This window comes from Pseudophryne corroboree, chromosome 1, assembly GCF_028390025.1.
Source record: "Pseudophryne corroboree isolate aPseCor3 chromosome 1, aPseCor3.hap2, whole genome shotgun sequence".
NCBI lineage: Eukaryota > Metazoa > Chordata > Amphibia > Anura > Myobatrachidae > Pseudophryne > Pseudophryne corroboree.
The window spans coordinates 1135635998-1135654599 of NC_086444.1; the positions used below are offsets into that span (position 1 = coordinate 1135635998).

At 43.0% G+C, this 18602-nt stretch overlaps 1 protein-coding gene across 3 annotated transcripts in view; it reads left to right on the forward strand.

Moving 5' to 3' along the window:
• CC2D2A (coiled-coil and C2 domain containing 2A) overlaps positions 1 to 16223 on the forward strand; it is a 205272-nt gene extending 189049 nt beyond the window's left edge. For all 3 annotated transcript variants that reach the window (XM_063923787.1, XM_063923779.1, XM_063923772.1), the window contains exons 33-36: positions 1505 to 1627; positions 3640 to 3698; positions 15201 to 15378; positions 15898 to 16223. In XM_063923787.1, the coding sequence (XP_063779857.1) occupies positions 1505 to 1627; positions 3640 to 3698; positions 15201 to 15378; positions 15898 to 16086 (549 nt within the window). In that variant the 3' untranslated portion in view covers positions 16087 to 16223. The remainder of the gene's footprint in view (positions 1 to 1504; positions 1628 to 3639; positions 3699 to 15200; positions 15379 to 15897) is intronic.
• The last annotated feature ends 2379 nt before the right edge of the window (positions 16224 to 18602 follow it).

Here is an 18602-nt window from a genome sequence, read left to right on the forward strand (position 1 = left end):
TCCATCGCCTGCAGAAGTCCGCATTCATGCGTCCTATTGTTGGCACGTTAAGGATTCTAAACCCGCGTGGTATGAGTTTTTGGCGATAGTAGTCGGATAGAGTCGATCCGTGTAGCAAGTAGTCCACTTCCCGATTTCTTAACTTCAGCAGTTGTTGATAAACATCGTTTGGGGTAAATTCCAGCGTGTCTGGGACTGCATCTACATCAAAGAGTATTTGTTCAGCTTGTTGTTGTGTAAAGCTTAGTGTATCTCCAGCTTGTAGTGTAAGACCTACAAAGTTGATATCTCCAGAAATAGCGGGGTTATTGCTTGCTTCAGACATGCTTGCTGTGTGGTGAAGTGTTTAGCTCACTTGGAACAAATGAAGATAAATGAAGATAAATGTATAAATCCGCTTTGGGTGCCTTGATACTACAGCTGTGTTTTGCTAACAGCTGCTGTACATGTGTATCTTGGATAATCCGGCACTCCTGTGCTGGTACATTAAGTGTTGGGTGCTCGTGCTGTTTTGAATACAAGTCCTCTGTTGCTAAACAAGCAAGCTGCACGTCACTCCATGAGAAAAAAAGTGCTTTAATGAATGTTGGTTACATGAGAAAAAATCAGCCTATCCGTTTTATCAACGGCTCGTTTCGGGACTTTGCATTGTCCCTTCGTCAGGATAACATATGGCTGCTGTGTTCTGTAACAAAAAAGCGTGCTGAAAAGAAAAAGAAAGAAAAAGAAAATGTGCTAAAGTCTTACCTTATATCCCTGTAGATCTCATCTCAGAGTGCCGTTTATTGCTGGACGTATACAAAAATTGATATAAAGAAAAACCCCTTGATGAAGTCAGACCAGACGAAACGCGTTGGATGATTCCTGTTACTATTCAAATCCTCCGTTAAGCTGCTTTTTCTTTATATCAATTTTTGTATACATTAATCTTTTTACATAATTTTAGACACAGTTGTCTCTAATATTTCTCATTTTTTAGTGCATGAATTTTTAGCACCATTTTAGTCTTGTCTTTTATGTGCCCTTTGGAATGGTTTTTAACGATTGTGTAACGGTTTTTAAAAAAAAACATTTTTGTTTGCTGTCTTTTTATGTGCAATTGTCTTAAAACGTTCTGTGCAATAAACCCCGCATTGTTTTTTAAGAAAATCTTTTTATAGTCACTTAGAATATCTACCACCTATGGTCGCTCTGTTCTTATTCGCTTTTCCAATTTTTATCTATCCGGCACACGTACAAGTGCGGGCTTTACCTAAGATCTAGCAGACGCCCCATACACAGAAAAATGGGGAGTGGCATATAGTGACTAGTTGTTCCTTTGGGGTACACTTATAATCGACATACTGTGAAAAAAAATTCTCTACTGTATCTTTTGGCGCTGTTAGTTCATCATATATATATATATATATATATATATACTTTTATGATCAGGTATCCATGATCCACAGTGTACTGGTTAGGTAACCTGCCTAATCAGTCTTCTGTGTGTGTTACTGTCGTTTAGGTCTGGTTCAACATTCAACCTCATGATTCTCCAATGGGTATAAACTTTGACACAGGACGGCCTATGCAGTGGAAACCATTCTTCTCGCGAAGTTTACCAAATCCAGGACTTTCCAGCGTCCAGGTATTTACACTGGAGAAAATGCCTCCTCATGGAGCAAGAAACGTGTATGAAATAACATGTCACTTGGTCATCTTTCATGCAAGTATGACTGACACGGCGTGCTGGTGATGGGTCCACAGCCAGATATACAAATAAAATGCATCATAACTGCATAGAAGTGCAAAACATGATGCAGACAAGCTAGATAATTATGCATATAGAGTCAATAGAGGAAGATAAATCGAGGCAGATGTACTAAACTTTGGAGAGAGATAAGGTACCAACCAGTTAGCTCCTAACTGCCATGTTACAGGCTGGGTTTGAAAAATGACAGCTTGGAGCTGATTGGCTGGTACTTTATATCTCTCCACTTTATCACTCTCCAAGGGTTAGTACGTCTGCCCCTAGGTGAGAAACTGACTGTTGCGCAAGGCTCTTTCAGGCTCACATTGGGTTCTTAAATGCAATTATTTAAAAGGTGAACAGAAAACCTGTTTTTGTTTTATGATAGTGTTTGTTTCAGGATAGTGGGTACAGGAGAAAATGACAGCGGGTAGAGATGGGCAGCTGTAGGTTAGAATGATGAACTGTCTCTGATATGGGTGTGGTACAAAATAATAACATTCAGTGGGCAAGATTCAATTGATATATCACGCCCGATCTCCCGCAATATATACAATTGTCCTCTGTTATCGCCCCTATCGCACCCATAGCAGTCTGCTTTAGCTGCGTAAAGCGGCTAAACCCGACTAAAGTCATGTGCGCGATTACAAAAAAAGTCCCGTTTGGGTGACCAAATGGGTCACTTTTCACACATTTCAAATGCTGATGTCACTCCTGTCGGCAACAACATTTGAATGGCAGCCGGCGGGCACGATAAGGGCCAGGAGGAGGTGGCAACATTTGAATTCCGCCCAGTTTGTCAGGAGCTAGCTGGCAATTTGCAGCCTGTGGGGCAGACTCAAGCAAGTGACCCAGCCTTTAACAGGGAATCTGCAGTCAGGTGGCCCCGGAGCACTTAAATTGCACTGGCCTGGGGGGCAGATGGCACCCTACCCCCCTGCCCGGCCAGCCCCTGCTAACCCTAGATTGTGACTGTCGACATTCTGAATGTTGACATTTTGACTATTAACAGAAGGCAACAGATACAGATATGTTCTCATACATCTTTGCTGCAGTCGCGCCACACAGCCTCTTGGCACGCCCGGTCACGTGAGAATCTTCTATCGTCGGGCGTCTAGTTTGCTCCTTTTTTTGGGCAAAAATGTGTCTTAGTTGCTACACAATGTGACCAGGACGTGCAAGGAGATTGTGCTGATTAATGTGATATGACACTTATACAGATGTGTGCTCCTATATCTTTGCTGAGTGCCGTGTGACTTGGTAGCACCGAGCGTCTTTTTTTTTTGCGTTTTTTTGTGCAAAGATGTGGCTTAGACGCAAAGTAATGTAACAGGATGCAGGTAGAGCCGCAGTCACACACAGAATATAGGCATGCTGCATATTGTTTTAATCAGCAGAAGCTGCTTGTGCGTCATATTACATTATTTTGGGTCTAAGACACATTTTCATGTAAAAAAAAACATCAAAAAATAAACTATGTGCTACCAAGTCCCGCCACAGCATGACACGACTTCAAGGGCCGTTTAGCATGACTGCAGCAAGGATGTAAGGGGACACATCTGTATGTATGTGTGCGACTGAGTCTCTGAATCTGTACATGAAGTGTTACACTGTAGCAGCCACAGCTTTGTTCCAATGCAAGTTCTGTTGTGCTCCGTATACAGACTCAGTCACACACAATATACAAGTATTATATGTCACATTAATCAGCACAGTCTCCTTGTGCGTGCTCATCAGATTGGATTGCGACTAAGACGCATTTTTTGGCAAAAAAAGACGCCCGAAGTGGCGTATTGAGGACGCATCTGTAGTTGCTCCAACAGCATCCAGTGATAGTCCAGACCTCTCTTTCTATATGATCTGTGACAACCTGTGCAGTCTTCTTTGCTAATCATTTTTATTTTATGTAGCCAGAAGAAATAATTTATCAGCCTGCAGATAAGACTGCCGCCATGGAGCTTCAAGACAGGTATTGTAATTATGTCCACCAGACGGGATACTCTATAAATGATAAGGAATGGTGATTTTGTCTTAACTCGCCTTTAGAATTATCCATATTATCTAACCGACATGGGCACATACAGGTAGCCGGCAGGGCATGATGGGAAGGCCCCGCAGTCACCAAGCCTTAACTTGCATACCCCTGTTCTACATACACTTTATTCTATCTTCAGTCTAGTAATGTGTGACCTGACCAGGGGTTAAAGTGGGTCGGAACGGGGCAGAAATGCTTTCCAGCACCTGTAATTGGTGCCATCCAGCCATCTTGCTCAGCATAACTAATACATATAGAGGGAGAGAGCGCATAAAGTTTTATAAGGTTTTATTACAATTTAAAAAATATAAAAAAGTTTTTCCTTAATTGCAATATTAATACATGCATATATTACTAAAGTGCTTATTAAACCAATCAATCTATATTCATTATGCTGCTAACACATATAAATCATTAGTCATCCGTTAATATCGAGTCCACTTAGTCCATAGATTTAAATTTGGTGACAACTGCCACTCAGTATCAAACACAAGTTCCAGAGTCCCTTTTGTGTTTACTCAAATTGATACTTTGTAATTATGTCCCACACATGAGAGAATCACTCATAGAATTGAACTGTGGTATTTAGAATGAATATATGCTGCAGCATTAATTAAGTTTTACTCTGAAAAGCCATTCATCTGTAGGTTTCACATGTGCTGATTATTTTTTGGTGTGCGTAAATTCACTTAACCAAGTGTTGCATCAGATTTTGCAGAAATATTTTATATGGTCTGTCACAAGCAATGTTTCTCACCTCACTGCGGACCGGGTGTAAGCTTTCCCCGTTACTTTTGAGCCACTCAGAGCCGTAACATACCTCCGCTGTCAGCTCTATTTTCCCTGTGTTGCTCCGTCCGCTTGAGTCAGATGAATCAGACCCGATGAGAGCTCCCAGTCACGGCCACGTCTTGCTCACACTCCCCGTTTTTTTCCCCGATGTGCGTCCAACTTCTCTCTGCCGGAGATCATATGATGTGGTTGGTAGGGGAGGGGGGGGGTAGATAGACGTACCGCCGGACTTTAAACCCACTGGGGCTGCAATGCTTCTCACCTCCGGACTGCAGGTACACAGATGGATGGCTGCCAGACCTCACAAATCACCAGCTTCTGCAACAGTGCGGTCTGTATCAGAGTCCCAAATTGGTTTTAAAAGCACAAGAGTATGGCACTCTTAACGCGTTTCTCCGTTGTGATATTCTAACGGTTTCCTCAGAAGATAGCCACCTGTATAGGACACCCTTATTTAAACAGAGTCTCCTCCAATCGCATGTTCCTATTCATTATAAGGAACAGGTGTGCTCCAGGTGTATATGCATAATCATTTCTTTCTGACCAGTTAAGTATGTTATATTCAACGAATAAAAAGCATTCCATTTTATATTCATATCTAACAATTAATATGCTCTGTATGATCAATCACATATATCTTTCTTTTAGAAAATCAATTCACAGTTTAAAAATGACAACACGTGAGAATTTGTATAATTGGTCTTATTCAATCAATATAGAGGATAAGTGGATCCACATTTCCCTTCTCATTATTCACCCAGGACTTAGCCTGGTGGAGAGAGCCCCCGACCCACAACCAGCCGGCCTGGGTTCAAGTCCCGCTCCGTCTCCAGCACAACATCCACTTTCATAAATTTATATTTTATTCTAAATTGTCCACTTACTTTATCTATCCTATATCAAGATTTTGTATCTACTTCTTGTATCCCCCATAGAACTAGCACCCATTTCATTATGATAGATATTTCTACTCCAATGGTTTAATAAATCACCATGATGAAACTATATCTAGAGCCAATTGGAGTGCATGTAAAAGGAGAAGAAAAAAGAAAGCAGATACCAAAAAGAGAGAGAAAAAAACAAATAGTAATAATATTTTCCTATAGTAAATAGGATATAAGGAGGAGGAGAATCTATTTGTAAGATTACCCAATTACTACCCACCCGGTTCATATGTTGTTCATTTCTATATTATCATTGAGCCCCAAGGGGGATAATGAACCCAATGAAAATGTCCAGAAGGCCTCTCTCCTGCAGAGGCGATTAAATCTATCTCCACCTCTTACTGTAATAGGTATATGTTCAATGCCCTGTAGCTTCAAACCATCTATTTTGCCCATATGTCTCTGTTGAAAGTGCCTAGACAAACTATGTGTTTTTACTCCTTTCACTATATTTCGCTTATGCTCTAGAAATCTTATGTTAAGCTTTCGTGTCGTTCTTCCTACATATTGTACACCACATATGCAGGTTATCAAATAAACTACATATGTGGTATTACAATCAATATGACTTTTGATCTCGAAATCAATATTATAGGTAGTCGAGTGAAAATAAGTACTCCTATGTTCCAGATGCTTACAGGTCATACAGCCCGCCCGTCCACATCTAAAGCAACCTTTTTTAACGGGGACTGAATTAAGCCACATTTGCCCTGATTTTTTTGCTGGAATGGAACCCACATAGTGACTTGGTGTCAGAAAGCTCTGCAGATTCCGTGCCTTTTTAAACACTATCTGAGGTTCTACTTCCAACATTGGTGCTAATATTTTGTCTGCTTTCAACAAGGACATATTCTTCTTTAGCAACTGTTTGATTTCTCTTGAACTTGAATTAAATTTTGTAATGAACCTAAGTTCAGTGTTTTCTTTAGAATTTCTACTTTTTTTAGGGGAAAGAAGAATATTTCTATCGGCACTTCTGGCCTGTTCTCTTGCTTTATCTAGAATGTCCACAGGGTACTTCTGTTCAAGGAGTGCAGTAGTGAGGTCATGAGCTTGCTGATCATAATCCACAATATCTGTGCAGTTTCGTCTATGCCTCATATATTGGCTTTTTGGTATGTTTATTAGCCATGGTTGATGATGACAACTAGAATAGTTTAAGAATTTATTACTATCGACCTCTTTCTTAAAGGTCGAAGTTGTTATGTTGCCATCTTTAATTTCTATAGCAATATCCAGAAAGGAAATCTTTGTATCGTGTATCGTGCTAGTGAGTCTTAAACCAAAATTGTTTGTATTTAAGCTTTCCACAAAAGATGAAGCAGAACTCAAATCCCCCTCCCAAATGAAAAACATATCATCGATGTACCTGCCATATAGCACCAAGCTCGCCCCATGTGAGCCAGACCAGATGAGATCTTCCTCAAATCGGCCCATATATAGATTGGCAAAACTTGGGGCGAACTTGGTGCCCATGGCGGTACCTAGGATTTGTAAATAATATTGTGTATTAAAGGTAAAATAATTATGAGTGAGCGTGAAAGTGATGGCATCCAAAACAAACTCCAATCTGGCTTCACTCAGATCGTCATCTTGGAGTAAGAAGCTTCTAATCGCCTGTACTCCTCCTAAGTGTGGAATGTTTGTATATAGTGATTCTATATCGCAAGTAATAAAAATATAATCATTCCGCCATCTTACGGCGGATAATAAATTCAAAAAGTGCATTGAATCTTTGATGTACGACCTGAGTGTAGTCACATGTGACTGTAAAAAAGAATCAATAAATGAAGATAAATTAGTGGTGAGGGACCCAATACCAGAAATAATCGGACGCCCGGGAGGTGTAGTGAGGGATTTGTGAATTTTGGGCAAATGATAATACGTGGGTGTGACAGGATAAGGATTAAATAAAAAATTATATTCCTGTCTGGATATTGCACCAACTGCACAAGCCCCGTCCAGGAGCCCCCTGAGCTCACTCACAAAGCCTGATGTTGGATTATAGGTTAATTTAGAATAAAAATTTTTATTATTTAGTTGTCTATAAGCTTCCTCCTCATATGTACTTTTATCTTGTACCACCGTACCTCCACCCTTATCTGCGTTCTTAATTATAATGGTTTTGTCTTCCATTAATTTTTTAAGGGCTTTTCTTTCCTCTTTATGTAGATTATCCTTTTTGCTTATCTTTTTACCACAAATATCCCTTAAACCATCTAGGGTTAAAGTATAGAAGGTTTCAATCATCCCACTCTTGTATTGCATCGGGTAAAATTCAGATTTCTTCTTAAAGGAGCTTTTATTAGTTGGATTTATATCAAATATATCTTGATATAGGATAGATAAAGTAAGTGGACAATTTAGAATAAAATATAAATTTATGAAAGTGGATGTTGTGCTGGAGACGGAGCGGGACTTGAACCCAGGCCGGCTGGTTGTGGGTCGGGGGCTCTCTCCACCAGGCTAAGTCCTGGGTGAATAATGAGAAGGGAAATGTGGATCCACTTATCCTCTATATTGATTGAATAAGACCAATTATACAAATTCTCACGTGTTGTCATTTTTAAACTGTGAATTGATTTTCTAAAAGAAAGATATATGTGATTGATCATACAGAGCATATTAATTGTTAGATATGAATATAAAATGGAATGCTTTTTATTCGTTGAATATAACATACTTAACTGGTCAGAAAGAAATGATTATGCATATACACCTGGAGCACACCTGTTCCTTATAATGAATAGGAACATGCGATTGGAGGAGACTCTGTTTAAATAAGGGTGTCCTATAAAGAGGAAAGAAAAGCCCTTAAAAAATTAATGGAAGACAAAACCATTATAATTAAGAACGCAGATAAGGGTGGAGGTACGGTGGTACAAGATAAAAGTACATATGAGGAGGAAGCTTATAGACAACTAAATAATAAAATTTTTTATTCTAAATTAACCTATAATCCAACATCAGGCTTTGTGAGTGAGCTCAGGGGGCTCCTGGACGGGGCTTGTGCAGTTGGTGCAATATCCAGACAGGAATATAATTTTTTATTTAATCCTTATCCTGTCACACCCACGTATTATCATTTGCCCAAAATTCACAAATCCCTCACTACACCTCCCGGGCGTCCGATTATTTCTGGTATTGGGTCCCTCACCACTAATTTATCTTCATTTATTGATTCTTTTTTACAGTCACATGTGACTACACTCAGGTCGTACATCAAAGATTCAATGCACTTTTTGAATTTATTATCCGCCGTAAGATGGCGGAATGATTATATTTTTATTACTTGCGATATAGAATCACTATATACAAACATTCCACACTTAGGAGGAGTACAGGCGATTAGAAGCTTCTTACTCCAAGATGACGATCTGAGTGAAGCCAGATTGGAGTTTGTTTTGGATGCCATCACTTTCACGCTCACTCATAATTATTTTACCTTTAATACACAATATTATTTACAAATCCTAGGTACCGCCATGGGCACCAAGTTCGCCCCAAGTTTTGCCAATCTATATATGGGCCGATTTGAGGAAGATCTCATCTGGTCTGGCTCACATGGGGCGAGCTTGGTGCTATATGGCAGGTACATCGATGATATGTTTTTCATTTGGGAGGGGGATTTGAGTTCTGCTTCATCTTTTGTGGAAAGCTTAAATACAAACAATTTTGGTTTAAGACTCACTAGCACGATACACGATACAAAGATTTCCTTTCTGGATATTGCTATAGAAATTAAAGATGGCAACATAACAACTTCGACCTTTAAGAAAGAGGTCGATAGTAATAAATTCTTAAACTATTCTAGTTGTCATCATCAACCATGGCTAAGAAACATACCAAAAAGCCAATATATGAGGCATAGACGAAACTGCACAGATATTGTGGATTATGATCAGCAAGCTCATGACCTCACTACTGCACTCCTTGAACAGAAGTACCCTGTGGACATTCTAGATAAAGCAAGAGAACAGGCCAGAAGTGCCGATAGAAATATTCTTCTTTCCCCTAAAAAAAGTAGAAATTCTAAAGAAAACACTGAACTTAGGTTCATTACAAAATTTAATTCAAGTTCAAGAGAAATCAAACAGTTGCTAAAGAAGAATATGTCCTTGTTGAAAGCAGACAAAATATTAGCACCAATGTTGGAAGTAGAACCTCAGATAGTGTTTAAAAAGGCACGGAATCTGCAGAGCTTTCTGACACCAAGTCACTATGTGGGTTCCATTCCAGCAAAAAAATCAGGGCAAATGTGGCTTAATTCAGTCCCCGTTAAAAAAGGTTGCTTTAGATGTGGACGGGCGGGCTGTATGACCTGTAAGCATCTGGAACATAGGAGTACTTATTTTCACTCGACTACCTATAATATTGATTTCGAGATCAAAAGTCATATTGATTGTAATACCACATATGTAGTTTATTTGATAACCTGCATATGTGGTGTACAATATGTAGGAAGAACGACACGAAAGCTTAACATAAGATTTCTAGAGCATAAGCGAAATATAGTGAAAGGAGTAAAAACACATAGTTTGTCTAGGCACTTTCAACAGAGACATATGGGCAAAATAGATGGTTTGAAGCTACAGGGCATTGAACATATACCTATTACAGTAAGAGGTGGAGATAGATTTAATCGCCTCTGCAGGAGAGAGGCCTTCTGGACATTTTCATTGGGTTCATTATCCCCCTTGGGGCTCAATGATAATATAGAAATGAACAACATATGAACCGGGTGGGTAGTAATTGGGTAATCTTACAAATAGATTCTCCTCCTCCTTATATCCTATTTACTATAGGAAAATATTATTACTATTTGTTTTTTTCTCTCTCTTTTTGGTATCTGCTTTCTTTTTTCTTCTCCTTTTACATGCACTCCAATTGGCTCTAGATATAGTTTCATCATGGTGATTTATTAAACCATTGGAGTAGAAATATCTATCATAATGAAATGGGTGCTAGTTCTATGGGGGATACAAGAAGTAGATACAAAATCTTGATATAGGATAGATAAAGTAAGTGGACAATTTAGAATAAAATATAAATTTATGAAAGTGGATGTTGTGCTGGAGACGGAGCGGGACTTGAACCCAGGCCGGCTGGTTGTGGGTCGGGGGCTCTCTCCACCAGGCTAAGTCCTGGGTGAATAATGAGAAGGGAAATGTGGATCCACTTATCCTCTATATTGATTGAATAAGACCAATTATACAAATTCTCACGTGTTGTCATTTTTAAACTGTGAATTGATTTTCTAAAAGAAAGATATATGTGATTGATCATACAGAGCATATTAATTGTTAGATATGAATATAAAATGGAATGCTTTTTATTCGTTGAATATAACATACTTAACTGGTCAGAAAGAAATGATTATGCATATACACCTGGAGCACACCTGTTCCTTATAATGAATAGGAACATGCGATTGGAGGAGACTCTGTTTAAATAAGGGTGTCCTATACAGGTGGCTATCTTCTGAGGAAACCGTTAGAATATCACAACGGAGAAACGCGTTAAGAGTGCCATACTCTTGTGCTTTTAAAACCAATTTGGGACTCTGATACAGACCGCACTGTTGCAGAAGCTGGTGATTTGTGAGGTCTGGCAGCCATCCATCTGTGTACCTGCAGTCCGGAGGTGAGAAGCATTGCAGCCCCAGTGGGTTTAAAGTCCGGCGGTACGTCTATCTACCCCCCCCCTCCCCTACCAACCACATCATATGATCTCCGGCAGAGAGAAGTTGGACGCACATCGGGGAAAAAACGGGGAGTGTGAGCAAGACGTGGCCGTGACTGGGAGCTCTCATCGGGTCTGATTCATCTGACTCAAGCGGACGGAGCAACACAGGGAAAATAGAGCTGACAGCGGAGGTATGTTACGGCTCTGAGTGGCTCAAAAGTAACGGGGAAAGCTTACACCCGGTCCGCAGTGAGGTGAGAAACATTGCTTGTGACAGACCATATAAAATATTTCTGCAAAATCTGATGCAACACTTGGTTAAGTGAATTTACGCACACCAAAAAATAATCAGCACATGTGAAACCTACAGATGAATGGCTTTTCAGAGTAAAACTTAATTAATGCTGCAGCATATATTCATTCTAAATACCACAGTTCAATTCTATGAGTGATTCTCTCATGTGTGGGACATAATTACAAAGTATCAATTTGAGTAAACACAAAAGGGACTCTGGAACTTGTGTTTGATACTGAGTGGCAGTTGTCACCAAATTTAAATCTATGGACTAAGTGGACTCGATATTAACGGATGACTAATGATTTATATGTGTTAGCAGCATAATGAATATAGATTGATTGGTTTAATTAGCACTTTAGTAATATATGCATGTATTAATATTGCAATTAAGGAAAAACTTTTTTATATTTTTTAAATTGTAATAAAACCTTATAAAACTTTATGCGCTCTCTCCCTCTATATGTATTAGTTATGTTTAATCTTGGGTAATACTTCAGATTACCAAGTGGGAGCTGCTTGTAGTTTTATATTTTTTAATGTTTTTTGACTAGTCTAATATATTAGGAAAGTACTTTGCGCCCGAATTAATATAGACACACAGTAGTGATAAAAATTCTTTGTTTCACGTCTGTGTGCCTGTATATAATTTTAGATCTTGCTCAGCAGCATCAGTCAGGAGGATGAATTATTCCCCTTGGCTGCCCCACTGTGCACCGATCCCACCAGCGCCGCCCATATGAATAGATGTGATGGGCGGGCGCCGGGCGGCACTAAAGGCAGCAGTGATTACCTCCCCCCAATCACCGTCCTCTGGCTGCAGCGGCTTCAATGAAATAGACGTCCCCCCGCCACCCAGGCCCGTGCGTGTCGCGTGTTCTGCATCAAGCTGTACTGTAGGCCCGGCCGATGGAGGGGGATCTCCTTGAATATCACAGTGTCCCACACAAACAACAGCCGGCAGTGCAGGATTGGCAGGAGAGGAAGTATGCTGACAGCAGTACTCAGCTTGAAGGTATCAGCCTCACTCTCTAACCCTTCTCTGGTCTCGTTTTCTGCAGCTCCCTGTATTGTAGATGAGTGTAGCAGTGACTCCCCGCAGCGTGTGAGTGGGTACTGTGAGGCTGCTGTGCAGGTAGAGAATAGTGTGACGTGTGCCTGCACCTGTGATCTCAGGGGCTCCTATGTGTGTGTCCAGGCTCTACAATCACCGTTCTGGGAGGATCAGGGGTATTTCTTGTCCTGTCCTCAGGGGTTAAAGTAGTCCTCCTCCGCCCGCCGACCTTGCCTGGTCAAAGCACCATCAGTTAGGCACTGACTCGACATGTAGGCACGGGCCATAATGCCCAGACCCCCCTTCCATCTAGCATGCAGCCTCACAGGCAGTAAAGCCGGAACCCCTGTAGCATGTAATGCTAAACAACACCCGTTCCCCCCCCCCCCTCCCTCCAGCATTCAACTGCTTTGAGAGCTGCAGTAGCTGGCCGGCTGGGTGATCTGCTGTTTCATCCTGTCTCCTGAGGGTAAGTGAGCCAGAGGGTGAGAGGGCAGAACGCAGGGAGTGGTGGGCATTATGTGTTGTGGGGGCACTACTACTGTGGTGGGCATTGTGTGTGTAAGGGGCACTACTACTGTGGTGGGCATTGTGTGTGTAAGGGGCACTACTACTGTGGTGGGCATTATGTGTGTAAGGGGCACTACTACTGTGGTGGGCATTGTGTGTGTAAGGGGCGCTACTACTGTGGTGGGCATTGTGTGTGTAAGGAGCACTACTACTGTTGTGGGCATTATGTGTGTAAGGGGCGCTACTACTGTGGTGGGCATTGTGTGTGTAAGGGGCGCTACTACTGTGGTGGGCATTGTGTGTGTAAGGGGCGCTACTACTGTGGTGGGCATTGTGTGTGTAAGGGGCACTACTACTGTTGTGGGCATTATGTGTGTAAGGGGCGCTACTACTGTTGTGGGCATTATGTGTGTAAGGGGCGCTACTACTGTGGTGGGCATTGTGTGTGTGTAAGGGGCGCTACTACTGTGGTGGGCATTGTGTGTGTAAGGGGCACTACTACTGTTGTGGGCATTATGTGTGTAAGGGGCGCTACTACTGTGGTGGGCATTGTGTGTGTAAGGGGCGCTACTACTGTGGTGGGCATTGTGTGTAAGGGGTGCTACTACTGTGGTGGGCATTATGTGTGTAAGGGGCACTACTACTGTGGTGGGCATTGTGTGTGTAAGGGGCGCTACTACTGTGGTGGGCATTGTGTGTGTGTAAGGGGTGCTACTACTGTGGTGGGCATTGTGTGTGTAATGGGTGCTACTACTGTGGTGGGCATTGTGTGTGTAAGGGGTGCTACTACTGTGGTGGGCATTATGTGTGTAAGGGGCACTACTACTGTGGTGGGCATTGTGTGTGTGTGTAAGGGGCGCTACTACTGTGGTGGGCATTGTGTGTGTAAGGGGTGCTACTACTGTGGTGGGCATTGTGTGTGTAAGGGGTGCTACTACTGTGGTGGGCATTATGTGTGTAAGGGGTGCTACTACTGTGGTGGGCATCATGTGTGTAAGGGGTGTACTACTGTGGTGGGCATCATGTGTGTAATGGGTGTACTACTGTGGTGGGCATCATGTGTGTAATGGGCACTTTGTGCGGTGTAATTTGAATTATGGGTACTAATGTGTAGCCACACCCCTTTCTTGTGAGACCACACCCTTTTTGTGGCGTGCATTGTAGAGTGTGAGAGGTAGGGCACAAATTTATAGCCTGCAGGGGGGCGACGAACACCCTAACACCAGCTTTGTCTCTGTCTAAAAGGGGGTGCGGGGGGGGTTAGGTGGCGGCAGAAATTAGTTCCTCCACTTTAAGCACTGGACCTGACATTGCTCAGATAAGAGATTGCTTTCCTACTTTTATTTTAACCATATAAACGGGGTCACTTCAGTATAAAGACACTGGAAAGCTCCGAGCCACGTAATATACAGGATTAGTGTCTTATGAATGAGTGCATCCAGAATTATAGGGCAACTCAAAACAAAAGAGGGACTGTTTGGAGGAACTCAGAGCCTGAATCACAGATGGATGTGATTTCGACATTGGACGTGCAATTTTTATTGCCAGTGCACATGCTGGGTACACACCTGGCTCCGCCCACCTATCTGACGATTGCTAAGTGCATACTACTTGAACGGCTGATATATCGGCCAGTGTGTACCCATCATAAGTCGCACTGTGCACGTGCCGCCAGTGTGCAAAGTGATTGACAGTCAGGGAGCTTTGTGGGTTGTAATGGGGGGGGTGGCCACTCAAATGCCGGTTTATAACGTCCGTTTCACAGTTACCATACCAATGCTGCGCGACCATAGGGCTACTCAGAAGGTCAGTCATTATTGACCGATGTGCGGCAGATGGTTGCGTGTTTGTACACAAGCGGCAGATTTGCGATGCCTCCAGTGAGCTTCCCAGTACAAACCATTTGCACATTGTCGCACAACCCCTGCGTACGGGATCACTGCTGCAAAGGCATTTTTGACCGTCTCTAAGACATCAGAATACATACATTACAGAAAAGCGACAGCATATGAATGGGTAGTATTGCTGCAGATTTCTGTCATTAATAATGTTAAGAACCAACCTCAGTGTTCTGTGCTCAGGGTGCTGCAGGTGTACTGTAACTGTGCACTGATTGTGTACTGCTTTCCTGATATTCCTGCTTTGCTTATTTGTAGGATTGAGAAGCTGCTAAAAGAGAAGATCATGGAGTGGAGGCCGCGGCATCCCACCCGCTGGAACAGATACTGCACCTCCACTCTCCGGCACTTCCTTCCGTTACTGGAGCAGAACCAGGGCAAAGAGGTGGAGGAAGACCACCGGGCGGAGCTGCAGAGACAGCTCGGAGACTACAGGGTAAATCATATGTGCATTGGGGATGCAGTCAATTTGCTGGCTGTCGAGATCCAGGCGGTCAAGATACCGACGCCGGAATTCCAACATCCGGCAAAGCTGCCGGCTGGAATCCCAGCGCAACAGAGTTATTCCCACTCATGGGTGTCCACGACACCTATAGAGTTGGAATAGATCCTGTGGCGAGCGCAGAAAGCCCTCAAGGGTACTCTTTGCGCTCGCCCCGCTGCCAGCATTCTGGCGGACGGAATACTGACAGCCGGCACCTCGTCTGCCGGTAAATCATACTGATTACACGCATTGTAGGAACCATATTGTCCCATTCTCCACTCATATCTGATAAGTAGAGTTTGGCTGTGATGTGTAATACTATTGTCCTCTCCTGTCACACTGTTATTCATACATCTATTTGCTCATAACATAAAATACATATTGCCCATTAATTGTTCCACTGTGTCATTATAATCCCACATTTTCATATATAAATGTATTCTCATAAGTTTTTTTTTTCTCTTGTAACAGTTTTCTGGTTTCCCAATCAACATGGCGTTCTCCGAGGTGAGACCTCTCATAGAGGCCGTTTACAGCACCGGGGTTCACAACAATGAGGTGCCCAGTGTGGAGTTTGCCCTGGCCGTGTATGTTCACCCCTTTCCCAAAAGCATCTACTCAGTATGGATATACATCGCCTCTCTGATCCAAAGCAGATGAACGGAGGATGGGATGTGACAGAAACCCATGTGACCAGACCTGGCTGGGGGGTGGGGTTCTGCTTCTCAGCTGATGCCGGATAAGCACATGCGTAATCCCCTATCAGTAATAGACTCCAGGGGATACATGTACTAAGCAGTGATAAAAGAGGAGAAGTGAGACAGTGGAGAAGTTGCCCATGGCAACCAATCAGCATTGACGTAACATTTATAATTTGCATACTATAAAAGTATACAGAGCAGCTGATTGGTTGCCATGGGCAGCTTCTCCACTGGCTCGCTTCTCCACTTTTATCACTGCTTAGTGCATGTCCCCCTAGATGTGCTACAACAGCGGGGGATTGCTCTTATAAGCTGCATGAGAGCTGACGCGTGTATAGAGGAGGCACCGGCAATATTTGGAAAGAAATTGTAATAAGCGGAAAAGTGTGGGTTAGAAAACTCATTAAAGTCTTATTTATTTCAGTCAAATAGTAAGAAGATGACAAGGGATTAAACTCGGTCAGATATGAGGTTTGAAATGGATATAAAATAAGATTGGTGAAGAAGTTTCCTCGTATGAAGTGTCCAACTGATATAGGGGCATATGCATCAACACTTGGCGAGAGAGAAAGTAGCGGCCAGTCAGCTTCTAAGACCAGCGATGTGTACCTGAACGATATGGTGGCCGATGGCCCGACATGGTGGCCGATGGCCCGACATACTGTATCCTTACCGTGGTACACACTAGAATGATGTAATGAAGGAAGGAGTAATCCCTTATTCCATTCTTCATTACCTTGCACGGCGCCACATGCAATATCGTCCAGTTGGCCATACAGCACGGCCGACAGGACGACATAGCTAACGGCCACGGGAGCACACAGATTGGCCGTACACACTGAACGATCCGGCCGATATGTGGTTCCGATTCATCCGGAAACTACATATCAGGCCAAGATCGCTCCAGTATGTACCCGACTTAACTGCCATGTTACAGGTTGTGTTTGAAAAATGACAGGAGCTGGTTGGTTGGTACTTTTATCTCTCTCCACTCTATCACTCTCAAAGTGTTGATGCATATGCCCTATTCTCTGAAACGTGTACATTTCAAAAATCAAATTGTTGTTCCAAATAGATGATCGCAACATACAGTATGTGCCGGAAATGGAAACTGTATCTGATCTTACAGGAGGCTAACCGTACGTTATAAAACATGAAAAAAGTTGCACCTTTGGCCAGCCTTACAGGTGGCATTATCACAGGCGATGCGATAGCCAATACAGCGCCCCTCATCTTCATTCAGGCTAATGTCCAATCAACAATTACTCGCTACGCAGGTCAATTTATAAACCATGAATATATAGAATTTTTCTCTTACGTCCTAGAGGATGCTGGGGACTCCGTAAGGACCATGGGGTATAGACGGGCTCCGCAGGAGATATGGGCACCTAAAAACTTTCTAGTATGCTGTGCACTGGCTCCTCCCTCTATGCCCCTCCTCCAGACCTCAGTTAGATCTTGTGCCCAGAGGAGACTGGGTGCATTACAGTGAGCTCTCCTGAGTTTTCTGTAAAAATAATTTTGTTAGGTTTTTTATTTTCAGTGAGCTCTGCTGGCAACAGACTCCCTGCATCGTGGGACTGAGGGGAGAGAAGCAGACCCACTTCTTAAGAGTTAAGGGCTCTGCTTCTTAGGCCACTGGACACCATTAGCTCCAGAGGGAGTCGGAACACAGGTCTCACCCTGGGGTTCGTCCCGGAGCCGCGCCGCCATCCTCCTCACAGAGCCGGAAGATAGAAGCCGGGTGAGTATGACAGATCATAAGTAGACGTCAGGCGGCAGAAGGCTTCAGATCTTCATGAGGTAAGCGCGCAGCAGGTAGCTGCGCGCCATTGCTCCCACATTTACACACACACATGGCACTGATGGGTGCAGGGCGCGGGGGGGGCCCTGGGCAGCAATAAACCTCGTTTTTAGGCAAGAAGCATGTAGTTAGGCTGCGGGGCAGTAAACTACGAATCCCCGCCATTTTTTTCAAAATCTCGAGCGGGATCGAAGCCCGCCGCGCGAGGGGGTGGAGCTTGACCCTCAGCACTAACCAGCGCCATTTTCTCCACAGAGGCTGCAGAGAACGTTGGCTCCCCGGACTCTCCCCTGCTGAGCATCAGAGGGCTGAAAATAAGAGAGGGGGGCACATATTAAAGCGCAGTGAGTGGGGAATTCTGTATACATTTATATGTAAAAGCGCTATCTGTTTTTTTTTCCCTTGGTCAGTTTGCGCTGGTGTGTGCTGGCATACTCTCTCTCTGTCTCTCCAAAGGGCCTTCTTTGGGGAATTGTCCCCTTATAGTTATATCCCAGTGTGTGTGTGGGGTGTCGGTACGTGTGTCGGCATGTCTGAAACGGAAGGCTTATCCAAAGAGGAGGTGGAACAGATGAGTGGTGTGTCTCAGTCGGCGGTGCCGACTCAGGATTGGATGAATATGTGGCATATGTTAAATGCTAGTGTAGCTTCACTGCATGAAAGACTGGACA